Here is a 22236-nt window from a genome sequence, read left to right as displayed (position 1 = left end):
TTGAAAGACTAGAGCGACGGTGGCTGTTGCTTTTTGGAACTGGTGGGGTGGAAGAAAGGGAGGCAATGATAGCTGCAGCAGAGCCACGGACAGGCAAAGCCACTCCCTGACCAGTTGTCAGAAAGGCAGGCAGGTGGGAGTTGGCCGAGGGCAGACTGAGGCTGGTGGGGCAGCCTCACATTTGTCCTAATGGGCCAGCCCTCTGCTGCTAGTCAGTGCAGACAATACTAATGTAGACAGGCCGCTGGTCTGACTCAGTAGGAGGCGACTCCCTATGTAAATCAAGATAATTCCACTACAGGTATTAATTAGCTTACCAGCAGCTGGATGTTTTGTTGTTGGCACATGTAGGCTTTCACAAAGTTATCGGTCTGCATTTGTGGTGGTTGTGTGTGTGTGTGTGTGAGGTTGCATTTCCTTCACCTCTGACCTCACTACTTAATTTTTCTCTTATTCCATATAGTATATACTAGGGTTGCCAGGTTCTTGGCCTGAGACTGATCCTGTATCTTTAGGAGAAGAGAAAGTCAGCCAAGTGCAGGCGTTCTGGCAACATTGTAATGGGAAAAACCACAAAGTGGAATTCTCCTTTCCCCCTGCACAACTTTTAAAGATACAAAATACCTCTAGGTTGCCAGGCCCAGCCTCCAAGAGGTCTTCTGTGTCTTTAAAAGTTGTGCAGGGGGAAGGGAGGATTCCACCTTGTGGTTTTTCTCATTACAGTGTTGCAAGAACACCTGCATTTGGCTGACTTTCTCTTCTCCTAAAGATACAGGATCAGTCTCAGGCCCTGAACCTGGCAACCCTAGTTGACGATAACACTTCATACATCTGATGAAATGGACTCTGGCATGTGAAAACATATGCCAGAATAAATGTGGTAGTCTTCTTAAGGTGCCACAAGAGTCGTTGTTGTTCTCATATAACGGTATCCTTCTCTCCCCCCCCCTCCGGTAGTATACAACATTTAGGAGCGGAGATCCACCTTATCAGAGATCTGATGGACCCAACAAATGAAGGAGGCATGTACGATTTCCTGCTTACAGCACTGGAGGTAAGGAGGAGTTAAAGAATAGTGGACTGTGAGGGTGAATAAAGAGCCACGTTGGATCAGATTGAGGACCCATCTATAATGTTTTATTTTTTAAAGTGGCCAGCCAGATGCTTCACTAACCAAACATAAATGGCACTCCCCCATAGTTGCTGGAGAGCAAGTGAGTGTTCTGAGGTAAACCATCTCTGAACATGGAGGTTCCACAGCACCCAGGAGTCTTGGGCATGGGTGCCAGAAATGCCATACAGGGAAGGGCTGGAGCTCATTGGTAGAGCATCTGCTTAATTTTATTCATTTTATAAAAATATTTGTATACCATTTCGTTAAAAACATCCAAGAGGTTTACCATGTTGAAAAAAACGCTCAACAACCATAGAATGAAAACATTAAAAATACAATAAAAACAAAGGTCAACTGTTGTGAAAAAAAAGTATCTTAATTGCCTGCATGAGCCTGATGGAACAGAGAGGTTTTCAGCAGGTGCTTAAAAGTTAAAACAGAAGGCACCTGTGACTCTGTTGGCACAGCATTCCAGAGAACTGGGTCGATGACACTGAAGGCTCGATTTTGTGTCTATGTTAAATGAGCATGGCCAACTCGGGACAATCAGAGGCGCTCCTGCAGATAAGCTCAGTGATCAAGCTGGGATATAAGAGTTCAGGCAGTCCCTAAGGCATCCTTTCCCACCCAGTGTGCCTCCAGATGTTGTTGGACTACAACTCCCATCAGCCTCAGCCAGCATTGCCAATGGTCAGGAAAGATGGCAATTGTGGTCCAACAACATCTGAAGGCAACTGTTGGGAAAGGCTGCCCTAAGGTATCCTGGACCTAAGTTGTTCAGGGCTTTTTAAATAATACAGTAGGGCCCCACTCATACAGCGGGTTGTGTTGCAGACCCACACTGAAAAGCGAAAATCGCTGAAAAGCAAAATTCCGTCAATAAAATGGTGCCCAACGCTCTGCTGCTGAGCACGTCATGCTGAAAAATGTTGTAAAAATGGAACAAGCACCGTATGAGTGGGGCCTTACTTTAACTGAAAACCCGTGTATTAGTGGAACCCCAAAAAGCGGTGCCCTACTGTACTGGGACCTTGAACTTGGCTTGGTAGTGGATGGGCAGCCAGTGCAGATGTTTTAAAAGTGGCGTCACATGTTGTTGGCCATGTGCTCCTATCAGCAATCTGGCCCCCTCATTTTGCACCATCTGGAGCTTCCAAACCAAGGCCAAGGGCAATCCCACATAGAGTGCATTGCAGTAATCTAGCCTAAAGGTTACCAATGCATGGACTACAGAGGTCAGGCTATCCTTGTCCAGGAACAGCCATAGCTGAACAACCAGGCAAAGCTGGTAAAAGGCACTTCTAGCCACAGAGGATACTTGGGCCTCTAGTAACAAAGATGAATCCAGGACTTTTTGCATACAGAAATCCCCATGTTCTATCCCTGACAATTTCAGATAGGGCTGGGAGAGGCCCCTGCCTGAAACTCTAGAACCATTGCCAGTATGTATAGGCTATAGTGAACTCGATTGACCAATGGCCTCGCTCAGTATAAGGCAGCATCCTGTGTCATAGAAGATTTTTGGTATACCTAGGAAGCTGCCATATCACAATTTTTGTGTGGGGGAGGGAAGAGAGATGATGAAATCCTAAGGGTGTACGAAAATGAAGATCTTATTGGTCCAATGTGTTTTGAATTTAAATCCTTCAGGGAAGCTAATATATTATAATACAGTATTTAGTATTGGGTGTAATAATTGGGTGTTAGAACAAATTAAACCACAACTATCATTAGAAGCTAAAATGATGAAACTGAGATTATTACACTTTGGACACATCATGAGAAGACAAGATTCACTAGAAAAGACAATAATGCTGGGAAAAACAGAAGGGAGTAGAAAAAGAGAATGGCGAAACAAGAGATGGGTTGACTCCATAAAGGAAGCCACAGACCTGAACTTACAAGACCTGAACAGGGTAGTTCATGACAGATGCTATTGGAGGTCGCTCATTCATAGGGTTGCCATAAGTCGTAGTCAACTTGAAGGCACATAACAAATTTAGTATTATTATTATTTATTTATTTATTTGATTTATACCCCACCTTTCTTTTCATGATAGAAACCCAAGGCGGCTTACCTATGGTTCCCAGGCGGTCTCCCATCCAGGCACTGACCAGACATGACCCTGCTTAGCTTTAGCAGGGAGCTGGTCTCATGTGCCTTCAGACCATAGCCTGGGACCAATATCAATACTAATTAATACTAGTTCTGTCATAATATTAATCCTGTTGAAACAAATATACAATATAAGGGGGGCAAAATAATTGGAGGGGCACATTGCTAAAAGTATGAAAGATCAACAAGAAACCTTATTTAAACAAGGTAGGAAGGTGGTTGGACCTTTGGAAGACAAAGTAGTCCAAGGGGTGCTATAAGGAGATTGCAGGGAAGCGGAATGGATTGTGTGCCTCTGTCTTCATAGTGGAAGATGTAGGGCAGATCCCTCTACCTTCTTTGAAAGGGACTCTGAGGAACTAAGATAAACAGTGTTGACAATTCAGGATGGATAGACCCCTTACACTTGACCTTTCCCGGTTCCAAAGGGGGACAGGACTGTCTTGTTTTAATGCATTTTTTTTAAAGGGGCAATCCTTAAAAATCCATGTGGATTTTTTTAAAAAATACTTAAGAGGGATCCTGAAGGCTGCAATGCTGCTGCTATCTGTTTAACAGGTTTTTCAACCCTTGCGTTTAAAAAGCTCCAAAATAGGTCAAGCTGCTCCCAGCCTCAAGTGGCCATCATTGCTTGACTCTTCTTCCTGCCCCATGTTTTGTATATTACAATAGAGCAAGTTCTCCTGAGGACAGGACTTGATGTCCCATCACTTTTGGGGGGAAATTGTACAGGACAAATATGGCTCCCCGAGTCTTTACATTTGTTTAATCTAACAAATCTCTTCTTCCTCCCCTTTCAGTCATGCTATGAGCTTATCCAGAAGGACATAAGGGTCCACCAAAGCTGGCAGGTGTTACAGAATTCCTGAAAGTTGCACGCTTGGGCTCATCATCTCTGCACAGTTAAGATCAACCATTAGGACAACAGAAAAAGAAGGTGCTTGTAATTGTTGCTGCTGGGGTTTTTTGTATTTTTCTTTCCTATGGGAAGGATGTTTGGTTTTCAAGCTATAATTTCTTTGAAATTGACTTTTTTTTAAAAAAAATGTTTTTTGAAATTGACGTTCAGATGTGTGGACATAAGGAAGTTCACTTGATTCCGTGTGTGACACTCCCATTTCGTATGTCTCAGTAAAATGCAACCTTCCATGCCTGAACTGTGAACTTAATTTTTTGGAGATAAGCGGTTAATCCTGGTTCTCCATAAGCGAAGCTTTTTGGAATGTCACCAAAACCAGGAATTTGCCACCTTCAGTCTTGGATAAAAATGGCACTGACCAAAACAAGCACTCTAACTTTTTCTGTCCTGTGATGTCACATTACCACCACTTTTATTATTTGCTTATGATTTACGGAGAGGCTTGCAAAACAGCTTCTTGTGCACTCCCCCAACATCCTGGTCGAATGTATACCGGAAGTTACTTCTAATGTTGTACTTGTGGTGCAGTCAGTTACTGGAGCATCTTGATTATGGTAGCCATGCTGTTGCTGAACCTGTATTTGAAGGAGGGTCAGTCTACTTAATTCAACAATGGCCCACTGCTAATCTGAACTGCTGGTGAGCAGTCAGTGAAGTACTATGGCAATCCAAGCTCTTTGAGACCATTCACTAGGAGTTCAGATTACTAATGTAACCCAGTTTATGTCAGTCCAGTTTCAACCATACCATTTTTGCTTCTGAATTTGGTCCTGAATTTGAAAACATTCTCCCCTCTGCCATTCTCTACTGTGAGCAGCATATTGTTAGAATGAACGTTCCACTACATACTGTATTTAAAGCTGCTCACTTTTTACCTACCTACCCTTCTTAAAGGGCAGATCAGTTCATTGAATTATTTTTTGCTATAGTAACCTTCTGCTCTCAATTCTCTTGCAAATGCAGTTCAACATGTAGCATTTTGAAAGGGAGTTACTACAACTGGGAGCTGTAGTTATACACTCGACCCACTGCCTGCATTTTTCATGTAAGGGGAGTGGACATTTTTATCCCCAATTCTTTTACATCACTATCATTGTTCCTCTTACTTGCATCTTTAATGAAACACAAGATTACAGTAGGACTCCAAGGATCTTTTCAGGGCTGAGGAAACCTATGGCCCTTCAGATGATGCTGGGACTCAGGAATGATGGGAGTTGGAAGTCAACTTCTAAGAGGGCCACAGGTTCATCGTACCCAACGTAGGTGGAGGCAGGTTGAAACGCCTGAGCTAATCCCTCAGATAGGACTACAACAGTGTGGCGGGGGAGGAGGCATAACTTAATCATGGTATTGTATTTTAGAGATCTAAACATTTCATATTGTTCCATTGTGGCTGAACTGACTGAAAATCTCAGTTGCCCATTTTGATTGATGAACCCTGCATTCTGTATCAGAGCTTTTCTGCAACTGATTTGGTGTTGCAAATCTATTATAAGGGAACTGACAATCTATTAGCATAGCTCCATTTTATTAGATCAACTTTAGAAGACTATGACAGTTCTGGCAAAAGCTTGGTTTATTGTTCAGTCAGTCTTCTGGCTGTAAACTAGGTCACTGTTGGCTTTTTTGACTACTGAAGATAGAAAATATCCATTGCTTTTAAATTAATTGAAAAGGAAAACACTATTTTTATCTAAAAGGTGTAAGAGCTAATGCTTATGTACATTTTTAGAATTAAATAATTCTTATGCTTTAATAAGAGGCTGCATAAAATTCTACATCACTGCCTCATTGTTTAAATACACTGGATAAAATATTTAATATGCTAACTTGAAGAATTATTATAAATGACTTTGTATAGAAATAAATTTTATTGTTTTGGAGATTGTTAGTCATTTGTATGAAATGAATAAATGAAGCTGCCTTGAGTCAGACCATTGTTCTTTCTAGGGTCATGGGAATGCTAATCAATATTCTCTGGAACAACCAAGGTCAGCAAACCTGCAACCACCTGCAGGGAGACTTCAGAACAGTGTGTGTTGTTTTTATGCGATCTATACTAGTGACAAAAGTTACTTAGAAATCAGAGAATCCTAAAAGAATTCCCTCTGACATCCACATTATTCCCCAGAAATGAGGCTACAGTCTAGCTGATGTATAATCACTGAGATTGTTCTTCCACAGCAATGGATCCTTGAGGAATTTAACAACTGCCTCTGGCAGACTCCAACGTTCTCTTTTACAACCTAAACAGGGCAACGATCCAAACTACATGTGGTGTCCTTTCATAGCCCCAGATTAACTGGTCATCCCTAAGGGAAACTAAAGAAATCAAACTATTCAGGCAAATGTAATAAGCAGCCACTTCTAGTGCTGTAGCATCCAACTCTGACTGAACCTCAGTAACTGTTTGCCTTCTGCCAAAGCATCAAGGCCCTGCTGTGGAGCAGTTTTCTAATTTGCCATTTGCATCCGTGGCAAGCTGGAGTGTTTTAAAGTGCACGTTTCCTTTTGGCACCCTAGGAAGGCAGAATACAGAACACAGTTTTAAAAACCTCAGTAAGCCTGTGTGTGAAATGACTGGGGAAGCAGCTTATGGTCCCTTCTCAGGTAATGGACAAAGTTCCTGTTGTGGGAGGAAAGGGAGCTGTTGCAGATTCAGCTGGATCCATTTACAGCCAACCTTTTCTTTACCCTGAAACGTTTTCAGTATCATACTGTTTACCTAAAAGAAAAACAGAAACCAAGGACACTTAAATATTTTAATGTACAGTTTCGGAAAGGTCTCAGGGTAACTTGGCAGAACAGTCAAGGATTGAGGAAACGTCAGCTCAGTGCTTAAACAGCCCCCTACAAAGGGTTCAAGTGGAAGTCTAAGAGGCTACATAGCGAATGGGAACAAATTCAGCCAGTCCCCACTTAGAAGAAAGCCCCTGCAATTTAGGGCGGCTGCTGCCATCAGCAGCATAAGTGCTGCTTGTACAAATGGTCTCCAGCCCTCGCTCACATACAGTGCTATGACTAATTGTGCTCAGTAACAAATGTTGGTGCTGGTATGTTGGAACCACTGGTGTTGAAGGTGGCATACTTGATTCTAAAACACTGTAGCCACCTAAAGTAAAAACACACGTTGCCCCCCATTTTACCCTTTATCCATCTAAGGGGGAATCAATGCCAAAACGTGCACCCATTTACTTTGTGCCATACTGTACCTTTTCAGAGCGGGACACATTTCCCACAAGGAAAATGGAACATGCAGAGGGCGATTTTTGGCTTGGTTAACACTGTTGCTTTAAGAGCTTCTGCCTCAATTGCCAGACTACCCGAACCGAGCTGAGCATTTCCAAGCATGTCCTTTGCTTCTGCCTCTGCTTGGCTAGTGGCTCTAGCAGGCCTCCAGTTCCAGCCACTGTGGTTCATTTGGATGCTCTGCATAGGCACAGGAAACAATTCAGAAAAAGTGGAGGAGGAGAAAGATAACGGGAGACACCAAAAACAGAGTCACCGTTAAACAGTCCAGCACTCTTGTACAATCAACAATGAGTCATGGGTGGGCTTGCCATGTGACAAACCTTGAAGGGCAGTATTTTAAATTATTTTCTGCCCTTGATGTTTGTGTGGATAGCTGGGCTGCAAATGTGCCACCATTTCAGAATTAAAAAAACACCAGTTCAACTACAGTTCCTAGACCTTCTTATTCGGGCAATAACCAAAAACGAGAAGGCAGTTAAAGAGCGGTCCCAACTAGTGCTTGCAGTCCACACGTGGCCCAGCTTATCCTTACGGAGGGCACCTGTAGTCCAGCTGCCAGGCTTGGGCTGTGTAGGCCCACTGAGCTTTGATGGCTCAGAGTCCCTGAAAGAGCGATGCCAAGCGTGAGGTGAGTATCCTTGACCTTCCCTCTCTCTCTCTCTCCCCCCCCCCCCAATGCAGTACATGGAGAAATGAAGCTAGTGGGGACTATGAAAAGGTGACTATTGCATACCAACTAATGAGATGGTACACACACTTTTCTTTATTCCCATGATTACTTACCTCAAGAAGCCACTTCAGCATATGGACTGAAATGTCTTCTGTCCCCCCCCCTAATTTCTTTCACTTAAATAACACATCAGATGTGGGGGGAGGGAAGAGTTATCAATCATGTAACTAACACTGCAGGTCATCAAGAAGACACTCTAACTTGAAATGTCTTTCATTTATCTTTTGGCGGGCAAAAGGCCCCCAAACTAACTGTGCAATTCTATGCACTTTTACTCAAAAGTAAGTTCCACTGTGTTCAACAGGGCATATACTCCCAGGTACGAAGGTAGAGCAGAGGGTGAGGAATCCGTGGCCCTCGGGATGTTGCTAAACTCCAAGTCCCAGCCAGCGGGGCCAACAATCAGGAATGATGAGAGCTACAGTGCAACTTCCTCTGGAAGGACGCAGGTACCCCAGACCTGCTGCATAGGGTTAGAGTCTAAAGGGCTTAGAAAGACTGGTACAAATAGTCATATTCGTCAGTGACAAAGTGGATAATCTCACTGGGGGAATGCTCTCCTTTTCCAACTACTGCCAGTTCCCTAGATGCTTAAATGTCCTTACTTCCTGCCTCTGGTTCTGTATTCTCTATTCATCACTGAAATTCACTGTGCTTAAGACTTCTAAATGGGGGGGGGGATTGACATAACGTATCAGCATGCTCCCAGCCTGCAAAGGAAGAATTTCTGCAAGTGGTCAAAATAAACTACGGGAGGGAAACTAGAGGAGGGCAGTGTCTATCGCTGCTTTCAGGCGGTGCAGGAGTGCCTGAGGAGGAGGAGAAAAGGTCTCAGGGTTCAGTTTCTTGAATTCCTCGTTGGCGTTCAAAGAGGTCAACACCTTTGCAGTCCTCTTCAAGTCAAAGACAGCATGCAGCATTCCCAAGCCAGAGATAGCAGCTCTGTATGAATGCTTGGAGGAATCTTCTTCAGTGTGATGGTTTTCAAGGACATAAATCCGGTTCTCTGCAATGATCTTGAGGAAGTTGTAGAACTCCTTGTAGTCAATGCCTGTGTAAGACTTCATCAAAACCTGCAAAGGTGAGTGAACAAGTCGACTGTCACAGCTGTTCCTGTTGATTATCGAAAACCGAACACCAGTTCCCATGTCACAATGCTGAATGAAATGGGAAGGTTTTAACTTCATGTCAATCTTCACAAAACACAGCCACGAAACTCTAACTCTGCTGTTACAATTTTAAGGCATGGGAGTGGCCCTGAGAGCGAGCAAGACACACGGTGTGCTAGCTCTCTTTTCAAAGCCTACAAGAGAAGATACATGCTCCTTCATGACCTTTCCCAGGCACCGTAGAAAAAAGCTGCTCCCATCTGAAGCGAACAGTCTTCTACTACTGGCTTCCCAAGAGTCTCCTCTGTGGCCGTACCTGCTTTTTCTGCTTCTCCTGCCTGACCCTCGGTCTTGGTCACTATAGCTAACCAGCTGATATGCTGGAAAAGCTTTTTTTCTGAAAAATCAGACTGGAGAGTTGCATCCAGGTCATGAAGAAACATAGACCACAGTTCAAGTGTATTAATGGCCTTTTATCTCCTGCTACCTCAGCATGTCACTACTGTGTTTTATCACTTCAGACACTAGATTGCTAATGGGTGTTTATGCCCACCTCATGCATCCTCAGGGGCCAGCTGCCCTACCTGGCATTGCAGGTGCCAATCCTCCATGCTGTCTCTCCATTCTCGGATCTCCCGTTGGACGGCAGCTAGTTCGTCCTGCAGGAAGCTCCACATGATGGCTATGTTGCACCCGTTCACCCAGTTGTGGTTGATGGAGATCGTATCTTCCTGAAAAAGGCAAGGGAAGTGCAAACAGCTAACCTTCTTATTTAAGCAGGGGGTTCAGGGGAGACATCGCTTTCTGCCTGCTGGCCTATACAGCTAATTCCCATAATGAACATGGGAATGGTGCAGAATACAAACTCTGCTTATCTAATAATCCAACATCCAAATATTTAACCAGTGAAGACACTGCCTTGCCAACCTCAGTCTGCCCTGAGCCAGCGTTCCCTGCCTTCCCAACTTAGCTAGTCCAGGGGCAGCCCTGCCTGCCAGCTCCTTCATCTCAGTGTTGCCTTAGTGGAACTCAGCAGCAGGGAGGGCAGGGACGAAACTAGAATTAGTTGGCTCTGCCTGTCATTGGCTCTGGCGCCACCTACTCTTGCGCTCCCTGCCTTCTGCCCTTCCAGTCCCAAAGACTACCACATGTAAAAATGTACTGTACTGCCTTCAAGTCGATTCCAACTTACGGCGACCCTCTGAATAGGGTTTTCATGAGGCTGAGAGGCAGTGACTGGCCCAAGGTCACCCAGTGAGCTTCATGGCTATGTGGGGATTCGAACAGTCAAACACCTTAACCACTACACCACACTGGCTCTCATAATGACTACCACAACTATCATAAAATATAAAGAGGCAACCTGATCAGTGGCCTGTCAGCTGCTTATGTGTCACTCTCCCTAGCTGTTAGCTGAGCATTTTTTTAAGCTGCGGTAAGTTAGCAAACATTTCGGCTACTTTGCCGCAACTTAAACCAGGGTGGGGGATGTAACAGGTAAAAATAAGGAAACCTGGTGATCAAGTGGGTGTTTGAATTTGCTTCTGAAAAATCTGAACTCAACTTGCTAGCCACCTAGTTGACATGGTCCACCTGGCCAGGTAACTAACAGCAGCTTACCAGACTCTGAGGCAGAGTTTTTGCAACTTGGGGTCCTGAGGATTGACTCTCAGATTTTCTGAAGCAAACCATGCACACAGCCAGTGACGTACAGGCCCTCTACATATATGTGTACCCAAGTCAAAACCATCACCACAAATCCACTGATTGGGGCACTACCCCAAGGCAGTAGCTCTCTGAAGTGTCTTACCAGATTGTAAACCTGGTGGTGCCATCCACTGGGGATGAAGACAATCTCTCCAGCTTCCTGTATGATTTCAACAGGAGGGCTGCTTTGGGCAAAGCGAGGGTAAAGGCTGCTCTTTTTCAGGGCAGGTGCAGTGATGTCAAACGGCAAGTGACCGTGGCGATCACGGAGGTACTCCTCCTGCCCCGGGGGGAAGACCAGCCATTTCTTTCTCCCGCAAATGTTGGCCGACCAGCTGTAGGAACGGAAGACGTCTGCATGAAATGGAGTCCTACAGAGGGGAAAAACCAGAAGGTCAGGAGCAGGCAGCTGAAGAGCTGTAGGAATGGCACTGTTGTGGTAGAAGCTCATTTGTAAAGGGAGCAGGCTCACCCTCCTGTCACCATCTTGGGGGTCCCAAACATTTATCATTGCACCCTTTTAGAAAAATTGCTCTTTTATTCCAAACATATGAGACATACACACCCCAAGTTACACCCCATTTGGAGCAACCTGTTTTCCAGCACTGCCATTGATCAGGCTCTCACAGGAAGACATCTGTGCATGGATGTCTATTGCTTCTCCTCATATTTTTCACTCTTCAAACACTCGATAGAGACCCTTGTAAATCACTGGGTCTCATTCATCTGAAAAGTACTTAAGTGTGTACTATGCACCTGAGACAACGACAACAACAACAATCCATTGCTATTATTATTAGCCCTTCTTCCTTAAGGCGCTCAGGACAGCAAAAGGGGTTTAGCTATACACTTCTGAAAAACTCTTATTACAAATTCAGATTGGCTTGTGTTGTGGGAAGTCTAGAACTTCTCTGGTACCCTGACAGCCTCAGGACATACCAAGTCTCAAAGCAAGGAAACTGCAAGCATCTTCACGACTGCACCCTGTGGCTTGATATCCATGGGCTATACAATGAATAAGATCCAGAGAACTGAACAGTATCTGGCCCTGTAATGTGCAAGTGGGGAATCCCATTGCTTTGTCTTGGTGGGGAAAAGGTGCAAAGTTTAAAGCTCTGAGTAGGAGTGCTGTCTTAATCTCCCTCCAAAAGCAGTCTCACAGCCTGTTCCCATACATATTTACTAGCAAGTCCCATTGAATGAAGCTGTGTGCTCTATTCCATGCTTCAATACAACTAAATTTTCCAAAGAGTATGAAAGTATCTGAACGGCTGTACCATGAGCCTTTAGGTCCCATGTAGACAAAGCGATAGTCATCCACTGCGATGGCATCCCAGTATTCGTTCAACCAGTCAGATGAGAAATAGATGGGGGTGGTGTAAACATCTTGCTCTGGGAAAGCCCTGAAAGCATTGAAAAAGACAGCTCAGAAAGAAAAATACCCTCAAGGGGCATCCAAATGTTGCGTAACACCATGCTAAAGGCTAGATCATGGCTTGACAACTGGTACTTGATTTGCCATCTGCACCACCCACCTTTCCCAGGTATTGGGGCTGGATCAAATATTACACACCTAATGATTTGAGAGCTCAAGGATCTCAAACCAAGATTGCGTCTTTGATCTCAAAACGAAGAAGCTACTCAAACAGCTGAATCAGCCCACGGGCTCTGAGCCTATGCCTGAAACACCACATACAGGAGGGACATGGCTATGATCTAACTGTCTTTCTAATCTTCCCTTTCCACCAGTGGTGGGCTTTGTGTTGGGATATTATAATTTCATAAGGGAACTTTCCTGTGTTTTGCCTTAAGATACGCAAGGAGGGAACATAACACAGAGATAGTGTTTAGGCTCTGCATGTTAAAGGTTTAACCCCCGGCATCTCCATGGCTAGATCTACCTGGGCTCAAGCCCCTGGATAGTCAGGGAGGGCAGCACTGGGTCAGATGAACAAAAGTCTAACTGATGGCTTTAAGGAGTTCAAGGCATATCCATGTAAAGCTTGAAGTATAGGGAACATAAGGTTGTCAGAATGATTTGATCCTATTTTGAGGAACCACAGTGATGGGTCAGCATAAGGGAAGCTGGTCAGGATCAGAAAAGCTGCAATATATGAATATTCCCAATGAAGATTAAAAAAAAAACACACTGGGAAACAGGCACGGTAAAGCTTTTTCTGAAAAAAGGGGAAAAAATGGAAAAACACCATCCCCATGAACTTTCCCAATTTTTTCCCCAGTCCTTTACTTGAGGATGATAAATTCACCAGCAGGAAACCAAGATGACAAAAATGAAGAGTCTTACTATCTTCAAAACTGAGAATTGGTGTAGGCACTATATAATCAAGCTGAACATTGTCTAAAGATTGACCAATTCTCCTGCTCCAACTTGCTGTGCAACCAAAACGTGGGAAGAGTATAAATTCCATGAACTGTATTATTGCAACTGTTGAGCGTGGGTGAAGCCTACAGTGCAATTGTGTTCTCCCTTACCCAGTCCTCAGCAGGCTCTCCCTGCCCCTCTTTTTACTTGTTCCAGAGCAACTATGCAAAGATAGGACAATAACAATAATTAATATAAAGAAGAGGGACAAAGAAGCAAACTTGTCCCATGCAGCCTAACTCCAGCATAACTCCAATGCGCGCAAACACAGGACAACATTGGAAAGAGCAGACAGCGCCAGGCAAACACAAGCCAAACCACCACTGTACATCACTGGGATCTCCTACCATGCAGTCACAGGTGTAGATTCTTAGGGTGCAGTTTTGAAACAGGCGGCTATTATCTAAGGGGTGCTTCCAAAAGCTGAATCATCTGGTAAGGGAACATCAGAGGTACAATTCAGCACCATGCCAGGGTTTCGTAAGAGCATGCTGAGGAGTTCCAAGGTTTTGCTTACCTGTGCAGGTGCCAATCCTTGAGGTAAAGACACCCCCGGGGGGACTGATAGCTGTTCTTAATGTGTTCTTTCCAATAACTTATGTATTCCTTGAGTTTGAGATGTTCCTTTGGGTTAGAATTGTATTCCTTGACATCACAGTTGGCAACAGGTACTACAGCTTCCCCTGCAATATAAACGCTTTGAGCCCATTTGGGAAAATGATATTAATAATAAATAATAATAAAATATCGGGGCTACCAATAAAAAGTGTAAGGGCCTCAATCCTGCCAGTTTGAACACTCCATCTATGTGACACAGCCAAGCACTATGCAGGGAGACAATAGAAACAAAAAAAACCCCTTCTTTTAATTGCTGCAGTACCTGAATCATGGATACATTAACCAGCGGAATGCCCACTTCTGAAATATAGGGATAATGCTAACCCATCTTACAGGCTTGTTTTGGGAATTACAACAGAATTATGTCTGTACAGTGCTTTAAACAAACAAAAGTGCTATATAAATGCTACATGTTGCATCCAATGGCACCCAAAGCTTCTCCTGAGAGTTGGGGGACCCTCTGGAATAGTAACTGATAGGGCAGCGAAGGCTGCAATTGGTACAGGGGATTGGTCAAAATGGGGTGCCTCACTTTGCATAAGCAGAAGCATTTTGGCTAGCACAAAGCCGTTACTGGATTCAACCCTATTTTTATACCTCCACCCATGACAGGGGGTGTGATAATACGGGGTGCAACTCTGATTCTTCTGAAATTAAAGGTGCCAATAAAGCCACTTTTTAGGATACACTTTATCTTGTGCTGCATACTCAAGCAAGAATATGAACATATCACATGAACTGTGAAGAGAGCACTTGTGCGACGCTCAGCGTTCGTCATACTCAAAAGAGACCCACTGAAATCAATGGACTCAAGTATCTCAGTCCATCGATTCCAATGAGTCTACTCTGAGTATGACTTAGTTGGGTGTCACCCAGAGTGTGCAATTTGTGGCTTTCTCAACAGATGCCTCCAAGGGGAAATGCACACATAAACCAGATCAAAGCTAAATCTGTCCAGTTACCAACGCAATAAACCTTTCTGTTCACTGATTTTATCTTGGAACAACGCATCCTAGGATATTACTTCAGGATACAATATAGCTTGTTTGTAGAAAGCTAATTTGTTTTTCTCCAACTGCTGCTTTAGGTGGGCAACCACAAATTCCATTTTGTATAAAAGTCAGGAGTCTACATTTCCACTCACCACCTTTCCAATGGCGAGCATTTCATTGCTCTGTGGAGAGGGCAAGCAAATGAGCCCCTGCTTTCTTCTCTAGCTTAGGAAGGGGAATTTGAAGGGCTCAGCACAACAATGGGAAATAGCCCCATTTCCTGGGCAATTCCAAGCTAGAGAGGAAGGTTGGGCTCACCATTTTGATGGAGATTGGCTGAAGCACTCAGCACCAACCAAGGCCCTGTCCCGTCCCACCCAGCCCCAAAATCCAGGAGAGGATTGCCCCTGATCTCCCGTGGAGGCACAGCACAAGGTCAGGAACCAGGGCTGCAATCCTATGCACATTTACCTGGGAGTAAGCCCACTAAATACAATAGGACTTACTTCTGAGTAAACATACCCAGAATTGCACTAAAGAGGACAAGGTCCCCGGCAACAAGAGATTTTTGGCCAGCCAGAACCAATGGAGCCCTGTTAAAAGCAAAAGGCATACTGAAAATTCTAACAGGAAGAAAATCAGAATTGGTAACATGTAGCAATATCTATTTAAAGGTGGCTTACCAAACATCCGCAGAAGATACTCAAAGTTAGGCTTCCCATCTGGAGTCACCCACTTTCTCCTGCTGCCCCAGCCCTCGGTGAACTTTGCTGAGAAAACACAGGGGTCATTGGGGATCAAGTAATCCTTGAAAAAGTCTGCATATGTGAATGTTTCTGGCTTTTCAATGTAGTCAACATGTTCGTGGGATTGGCAGCTTGCACCCCGAGGTGGACCACTATAATCGCGAAAAAACTTGGTGGAGTAAGCAAATGTGTCCCTGTCCATTCAGGCGATAGCAAGTGTCTGACACCTAACTTAGCAGGTGACAGATAAATTAAATTATAAAATAAATAACTGGACTATAAGACCAGTAGATTAAAAAACAGGATCAGGGAAGGGAAGAATCAGGAAAGATGAAGGGTGTAGACTAAACAAGTCCAGTTCCAAATCTTGCTGGAAAATCTTCCCATTTGGCTTGTACTGTGTATGGCTAGTTATGTTCTTGGTGCTTTTGGTTCTTGAGCGCAAGAATGCTTCTTGAAAGGCTGTACTGAGTAGCAGTAACTAAAGCCTGTTTACCTCCACAGACCTGTTTCACTTCAACCCTAGAAGAACTGTGCACACGCAACTGTACTAGTTTGCTTCCACACTCCTCTTTGGCATTTCATGGAGAGCAGCACTCGTGGGCAACCTCTTCTTGGACTTCTAGAAACAATAGTATAATCTTTTAAAAACAAAACAAAAAAGCCTCCCAAATTCATCAAAGCAATTCCTGACTCATTGAAGTAGCTTCCTGTTTCACGTAACACCCATGAAGGCCATTAATATTTTATCCCTATTGATATCAAAGCGATTAGACCAAACATTAAGTCAGACAACCATGCAACTCCTTGCTGCAAAAAAGTAAAAAAACTTTTTTTGTATTGATTAACACACATGTAGATAACACAGGGCTGCTCATGTTGCACTGCAGGGATGGACAGACTTCAGGCTTCTGGGGGTGTACTTTGTTTTATTCTAGACCCCCAACATCCACCAACTGGAGACAAGTGAAAAAGACACACACTTAGAATTAAATATCAGAAGTGAATGGCACTCAGAACTGAAAAAATCACCCCATCCCTAGCTTTCTTCATTTTTGCAGTGTAATTTGGGAGAGGAATGAGAGCCAGTGTGGCGTAATGGTTAGCGTGTTTGACTACGACCTGGGAGACCAGGGTTTGAATCCCCACATAGCCATGAAGCTCACTGGGTAACCTTGGGCCAGTCACTGCCTCTCAGCCTCAGAGGAATGCAATGGTAAACCCCCTCTGAATACCACTTACCAAGAAAACCCTATTCATAGGGTCGACATAAGTCGGGATCAACTTGAAGGCAGTCCATTTTTTTTAGGAGAGAAAATCATTCTGTTGTGGACTTTGTTATACAAGGAAGAGCCACAAATCCTTGCCAATCTACTGCAAACCACCCCAAAATCTACCAGTTGGTTCAGATCTGCCTTCTCCCCATGGCTGTTGTATTGGATGAGAGGAAGCAAGGCCGGGTCAGCCCCTCAGCTTCTTACCCAGATGCAACAGATGCTGGCTGACGCAATGAAGACTAAAATGCACACGATGTGGGTGATCTGTGACTGCCTGTCCTAACGTTATTTTCATTTAGTAAAAGCAGCTAAAGGAACCCCACCATTCACAATTATGTAGGGAGAGACTGTAGCTCAGTGGGAAAGCACAGGCTTGGCATGCAGATGGCCCCAGATCCAGTTCCTAGAACCTTCTGCAGAAAAAGAATCAGGGACTCAGGGACATAAAAGCCCTTGAAGAGCTGCTGCCAGTCGGACTAAAAACTGGATTAGATGGACAAGGAGCCTGGCCTGATATAAGGCCATTTTCTATGGGTTGTATTCAACTAAGTCCTCTTCAGAGTAGGCACACTGAAGTTAATGAATCTAAGTTAGTCATGTCCACTAACTTTAATGGGGCTAGCGTGAATACCACCCTGTGTTGCAGATTGGAATTCTGGTCCTCAGGGGAGCATCAATTCCCTCTGCATCTTTCTTCTGATCTGAAGTGGGCCCAAAGCTGTTATTTACTCAATGGGGGAAATATACAGGTATATATGCTACCTGGTTGCTTCCCCTTGTGGAGTAAGTAGCCTTTTTGTGGGTGGGAGGGGGGAGGAGAAGAGTTCCGTTATTAGGTCTAATCATATTTTATTTCTCAGCTGCTTTTACTCATTATTGCAGGAACCAGAAGAGATTCGATCACAGATGCAAACTATGTCGGCTTTGGCCCTCAGCCTAGCCCAGGAACTCACTCTCCTCCCTTGGCACTTGCCTATATCTCATACTTTGCTAACTGTGGCCTCAAACTATCAATCACAGGAGACCAAGCTTTAATGGCTACCAGGCAGCACAGACTTGTTTTGAAATGTAGAGCAAATGTATCAGTACAGAGACACACAGAGAAAGGGTAGGATAAATGAGATTGCCAATTGGCAGCACTATACCCAATGTCCAAACCTTGCTCTTTTACAACCTTGCAACTTCATTTGCTTCCAATTCCAATTGTAGCGTAGCAGTTAAGCTGATGAATTGGAAGCCTTGGATTTAAATCTCAGCAAAGCCACAACCCCCCCATGTGGCCTTCTTCAAGCTGTCGCTCTCTCAAACCCACCCCACCCTCCAAAGTAATTGTTGTTGTTGTTATGTGCCTCCAAGTCGGCTGCGACTTATGGCGACCCTATGAATCAGCAACCTCCAAGAGCCTCTGTCATGAACCACCCTGCTCAGATTGTAATTGTAGCCTATAATTGCTAAAACAATCCATGAAATGCACCAAACACCAGAAACCTGACCCTACATATATTTCTCACAGGTTTGATTCTGACTGCGCACATACAGAACCAAGCCATTATACCAAACTATATATAGTACTATACCACTACACACACACACACTCTGAAGTTGCAAATTCTATGCAAGCTTACTTGGTGTTAAGCCCCTCTGAGCTCAATTATTTACAGACACACACACCAGTCCACCTTGCACTTTCCTTATTTTTAAACTCAAGAGGAATAAAATGTGAAGGTTAGACATAATAGCTTAACACAGGGATGGAGAACCTTTTTCAGCCCAAAGGCCGCATTCTCTTTGGGGCAACCTTCCACGGGCCACATGCCAGTGGTGGGCAGGGCCAGAGGCAAAACTGGGCAGAGCAATGGATGCAAACTTTACTTTTGTACAGTAGACTAGTTTCTAAACACACCCCTCTCCATCCAAGCACGCAAGAGGTATTATCAGAGTTCAAGTGCATGTTTGAGGCATGTAAACATGTAGAAAGAAGTTATGAGCAGGGCCAGTGAGGGGTGTGGCTTGGGGAGAGTCTGGGAGCCAAATAGAGATGCAGATTCGGACTCTGGGCCTGAGCTCCTCCAGCCTGATCTAACAGATTTATTAGCACTACAATCCTATGCACGTTGATTTAGGAATACAAGTGCGTAAGTGAACAAAACTTCAGAAATATATTATTATTATTATTTATTAAATTTATATCCCACCCTTCCTCCAGTAAGAGCCCAGGGCAGCAAACAAACACACTAAAACATCTTTAAATTTTAAAAACATCTTAGGGAGCAATCCAACTCACCCTTCCGCCAGGCTAGGGTGAGTTGGATGCTGCAGATCCCTGGGGGTGCCAGGAGGCTCTCAGCTGTGCTGAGCTCCGCTGGGATGAAGATGTGGCTCTGCCAGAAGCCTCTTTTATTGATTGATTGAATTTATATACCGCCCCATAGCAGAAGCTCTCTGGGCGGTTCACAACAATTAAAAACATTAACAACAAATATACAAATATAAAAACACATTTTTAAAAAAGCAATTTAAAAACACATGCTAAAATGCCTGGGAGAAGAGGAAAGTCTTGACCTGGCGCCGAAAGCATAACAGTGTTGGCGCCAGGCACACCTCGTCAACTAGATAATTCCATAATGATCTTAGCATTGCCAGGAGTCTGTTGAGGATGACCAGCCCAGCAGATGGAGGCCCAGCAAAAGGCCCCCCAAAAGGATGTTCCCCAAAGGCCGGCAGAGTAAAAAAAAATAAATTAAAACCCCATTCAGGCCTATGGGGAGTGCTTACACCCCAGGAAGCCTGTTGGCCGGAGCTGGCGCTTTCTGGCCTGCTCATGCACACAGCTCCCAAAGGAGCCAGCATTCAGCCTGGCCGGCGGCTCCCAAACAGGAGGCGGATCCCAGAGCTTGCTATCAGCTCCTCCTCTTCCAGCCCCCCTCCGCCGGTTGCCCAGCAGTTGGACTCCTCCCTTAAAATGCAATTCCAACACAGATACAGACTGGGATAAGGCCTCTACTTAAAAGGCTTGTTGAAAGAAGGTCTTCAGTAGGCACCAAAAAGATAACAGAGATGGGGGGGAATTCTAAAGGGTAAGTGCCACTACACTGAAGGTCCTCTTCCTATGTCGTACGGAAGGGACCACCTGATAAGATGGTATCTGCAGGAGGCCCTCGCCTGTACAGCACGATGATCGACTAGGTATATAAGGGGTAAGAATATCTTTCAGGTATATGAACACATGAAGAGCCTGCTGGATCAGGCCAATGTTCCATCTAGTCCCGCATCCTGTTCTCAGGTTGCTCCTGTTTTAGCGAAACCAAACTGTGGTCCATGGCCCACAAAGCTTCATTCAGGTGGTCCACGGCATATCCACATTAAATATTCATACTGATTTTTAATTGTGTTTTTATTACTTCTATTGTATTTCCATTTCGAATATAAATAGTAATGCCATAGACTACAAAAAAACAGAAGAAATACAGCATCTAGTACAGCACATCACAGTTGGACTACGACCTGGGAGACCCGGGTTCGAATCCCCACACAGCCATGAAGCTCACTGGGTGACCTTGGGCCAGTCACTGCCTCTCAGCCTCATGAAAACCCTATTCACAGGGTCGCCATAAGTTGGAATTGACTTGAAGGCAGTACATTTACATTAATTTTTTTAAAGACCCTAACAATTTTCAAGTGGTCTGTGGGGGGGGGAAATTTGGGAACCACTGAGCTGGAGTATTGCCTCTGCACCTGCACCCTAGGCAGAGCTATCTAACACCAACTGACCTATACCACTTCCCATATTTTAATATTAATTATTTTGGCTTTTTTAAAAAGTGCCTAGAAATTACTCGTAAGCCACGTCGAAAGGATTAGCATCATGAAAGGCAGGGTATAAATAAACAGATGTGGGCTCCTCTGAATTCAGCAGGGCTTGCTCCCAGGTAATGTGATATAGGGCTGAAAGGGGTCAGGAACAGATAGGTGCTGGAGAAAGGAGTCCTAAAGGGAACAATAAGTTAAATGGGGGAAGGGGCTGCTAGGGTGGATGCAGATGGCAAATTCCATGGCTATTTGAAAATGGTTTGTAATTATTTAACGTAAATGCTGGGGGCGATTTTGTTTAATTGCTTGCTGATATCTTGCTGATATTATCTTGTACTATACGTGAAACGGATTCTTGAATTGTTACAGGGTGGCAGTGTAACTTTTGTCCTATATTTGGCTTGCAAACCACCTAGAATACAGTAAGGTAGCTCGGGGGTATGCCAATTAAAAAGGAAATAGGCCTCCATTTTTCTTTTTTTTTTAACCCTTTCTGTGAAATCCAGGGACCAATTCAGAATCCCATATCTTGGCTGCCTCTCCTGCCCTCCACCCCAGATCGCCTCAAAGGGGCAGGACCTCAACCTCTTCTCTCCGCCCCCAACCAGGACATTTCATGCATTTCAGCCCCCTCCCCCCTAATTTTGCAGGGCTGTTAATGTGTAGGAATGGAAACAGACCCTCACATTTAGTTCTTAGCAGTCCCCCCCCCAAATCCAGACACACCTTTCTGGGCCTCTGCTCCCCCCCATCACCACAGCTCCCCCCCACACCTTTTGAATCAGGAGCTTCCCCCTTCCCCCATACCTTTACCCCCCATTTCACCCCCTTTCCCCTTGGTGCGCGCACGCGCAGTCCACACACCCCTCCCCATTACTGACCCATCCAGGGCCGGCTCGAGGCTCCTGATGCGGCTGCTCCCCTCGGAGGGAACGCCCCAACCGCCAGCGGATGCGCCGTAATTCCTCCAGCGCGCGCGCACTCACACTAGCTCCTCCCTCGGAAAAGCGTCTGGAAAAAACAGAGCGCACGCGGGACGGCGGTTGGTCGCGAGCCCGCGGTCTGCTTTTCTCGCTCGCTCGCTCGCGCGCCCGCCTACTTCACCCGATTGACTGACGACAAGGTGGCGTGCAAAGGCGCGATAGATAGACTAGGTAAGGGGGAGCTGGAGGAGGAAGCTAAGCGTTACACAGAGAGCCAATGGGGAGGCCGCGCCGGCCTCCGCGCAAGCGCAGTCAAGCCGGCGTGAGGAGGCGTCGCCTAAGGGAAGTTCGCTGCGAAACGGGTCTCCCCTCCGTCGCTTTCGTTTAGGCGCACGCGCACTAAAAGTGCTCCTTCGAGTAAGCGCGCGAGGGCGCGCTAGCCCCGCCCTTTGCACGGTCTGGAGAGATCTGTAGGCCCCGCCTCCTCCGGTTTTCCCCTCAGCCGCTTGGAGCTTCGGAAGTGAGAGGTGGGTTGAGGTG

At 45.0% G+C, this 22236-nt stretch overlaps 3 protein-coding genes across 24 annotated transcripts in view; 2 read left to right on the top strand and 1 right to left on the bottom strand.

Annotated features, from left to right (window-relative positions):
• ALS2CL (ALS2 C-terminal like) overlaps nt 1–6032 on the top strand; it is a 79602-nt gene extending 73570 nt beyond the window's left edge. For all 11 annotated transcript variants that reach the window (XM_061587354.1, XM_061587356.1, XM_061587357.1 and 8 more), the window contains 2 exons: nt 958–1054; nt 4031–6032. In XM_061587354.1, coding sequence (XP_061443338.1) covers nt 958–1054; nt 4031–4099 — 166 coding nt within the window. In that variant the 3' untranslated portion in view covers nt 4100–6032. The remainder of the gene's footprint in view (nt 1–957; nt 1055–4030) is intronic.
• On the bottom strand, nt 5874–22089 carry JMJD4 (jumonji domain containing 4). 8 transcript variants are annotated; one of them, XM_061587382.1, is made up of 9 exons: nt 21655–22089; nt 15624–16308; nt 13848–14013; nt 13441–13491; nt 12225–12350; nt 11051–11318; nt 9825–9971; nt 7362–7578; nt 5874–6874 (listed from the first exon to the last, which is right to left on the bottom strand). In XM_061587382.1, the coding sequence occupies exons 2-8, from the start codon at nt 15886–15888 to the stop codon at nt 7366–7368; spliced, it is 1236 nt and encodes a 411-aa protein (XP_061443366.1). In that variant the 5' UTR covers nt 15889–16308; nt 21655–22089; the 3' UTR covers nt 5874–6874; nt 7362–7365. The 8 variants fall into 8 exon arrangements, 7 of the variants coding, with proteins under 7 accessions (XP_061443366.1, XP_061443365.1, XP_061443361.1 ...); XR_009758218.1 differs by lacking the exon at nt 5874–6874 and adding an exon at nt 8185–9204 and having other exon boundaries at nt 7503–7578; nt 21655–22087; XM_061587381.1 differs by lacking the exon at nt 5874–6874 and having other exon boundaries at nt 6898–7578.
• The window catches only part of SNAP47 (synaptosome associated protein 47), a 32392-nt gene continuing 31914 nt past the window's right edge, over nt 21759–22236 (top strand). Inside the window, exon 1 of one of the 5 annotated variants that reach the window (XM_061587372.1) lies at nt 21759–21927. The gene's annotated coding sequence lies outside the window, so the exon portion shown is untranslated. Of the gene's footprint in view, nt 21928–22022; nt 22234–22236 lie in introns of those variants that run through there. The other 4 variants (XM_061587369.1, XM_061587371.1, XM_061587366.1 and 1 more) reach the window with 4 other exon arrangements.

This window comes from Rhineura floridana, chromosome 10 (assembly GCF_030035675.1).
Source record: "Rhineura floridana isolate rRhiFlo1 chromosome 10, rRhiFlo1.hap2, whole genome shotgun sequence".
NCBI classification, from domain to species: Eukaryota; Metazoa; Chordata; class Lepidosauria; order Squamata; family Rhineuridae; genus Rhineura; species Rhineura floridana.
The sequence above is the reverse complement of the archived record's forward strand: the minus strand, read 5'-3'. Positions and strand labels throughout refer to the sequence as shown.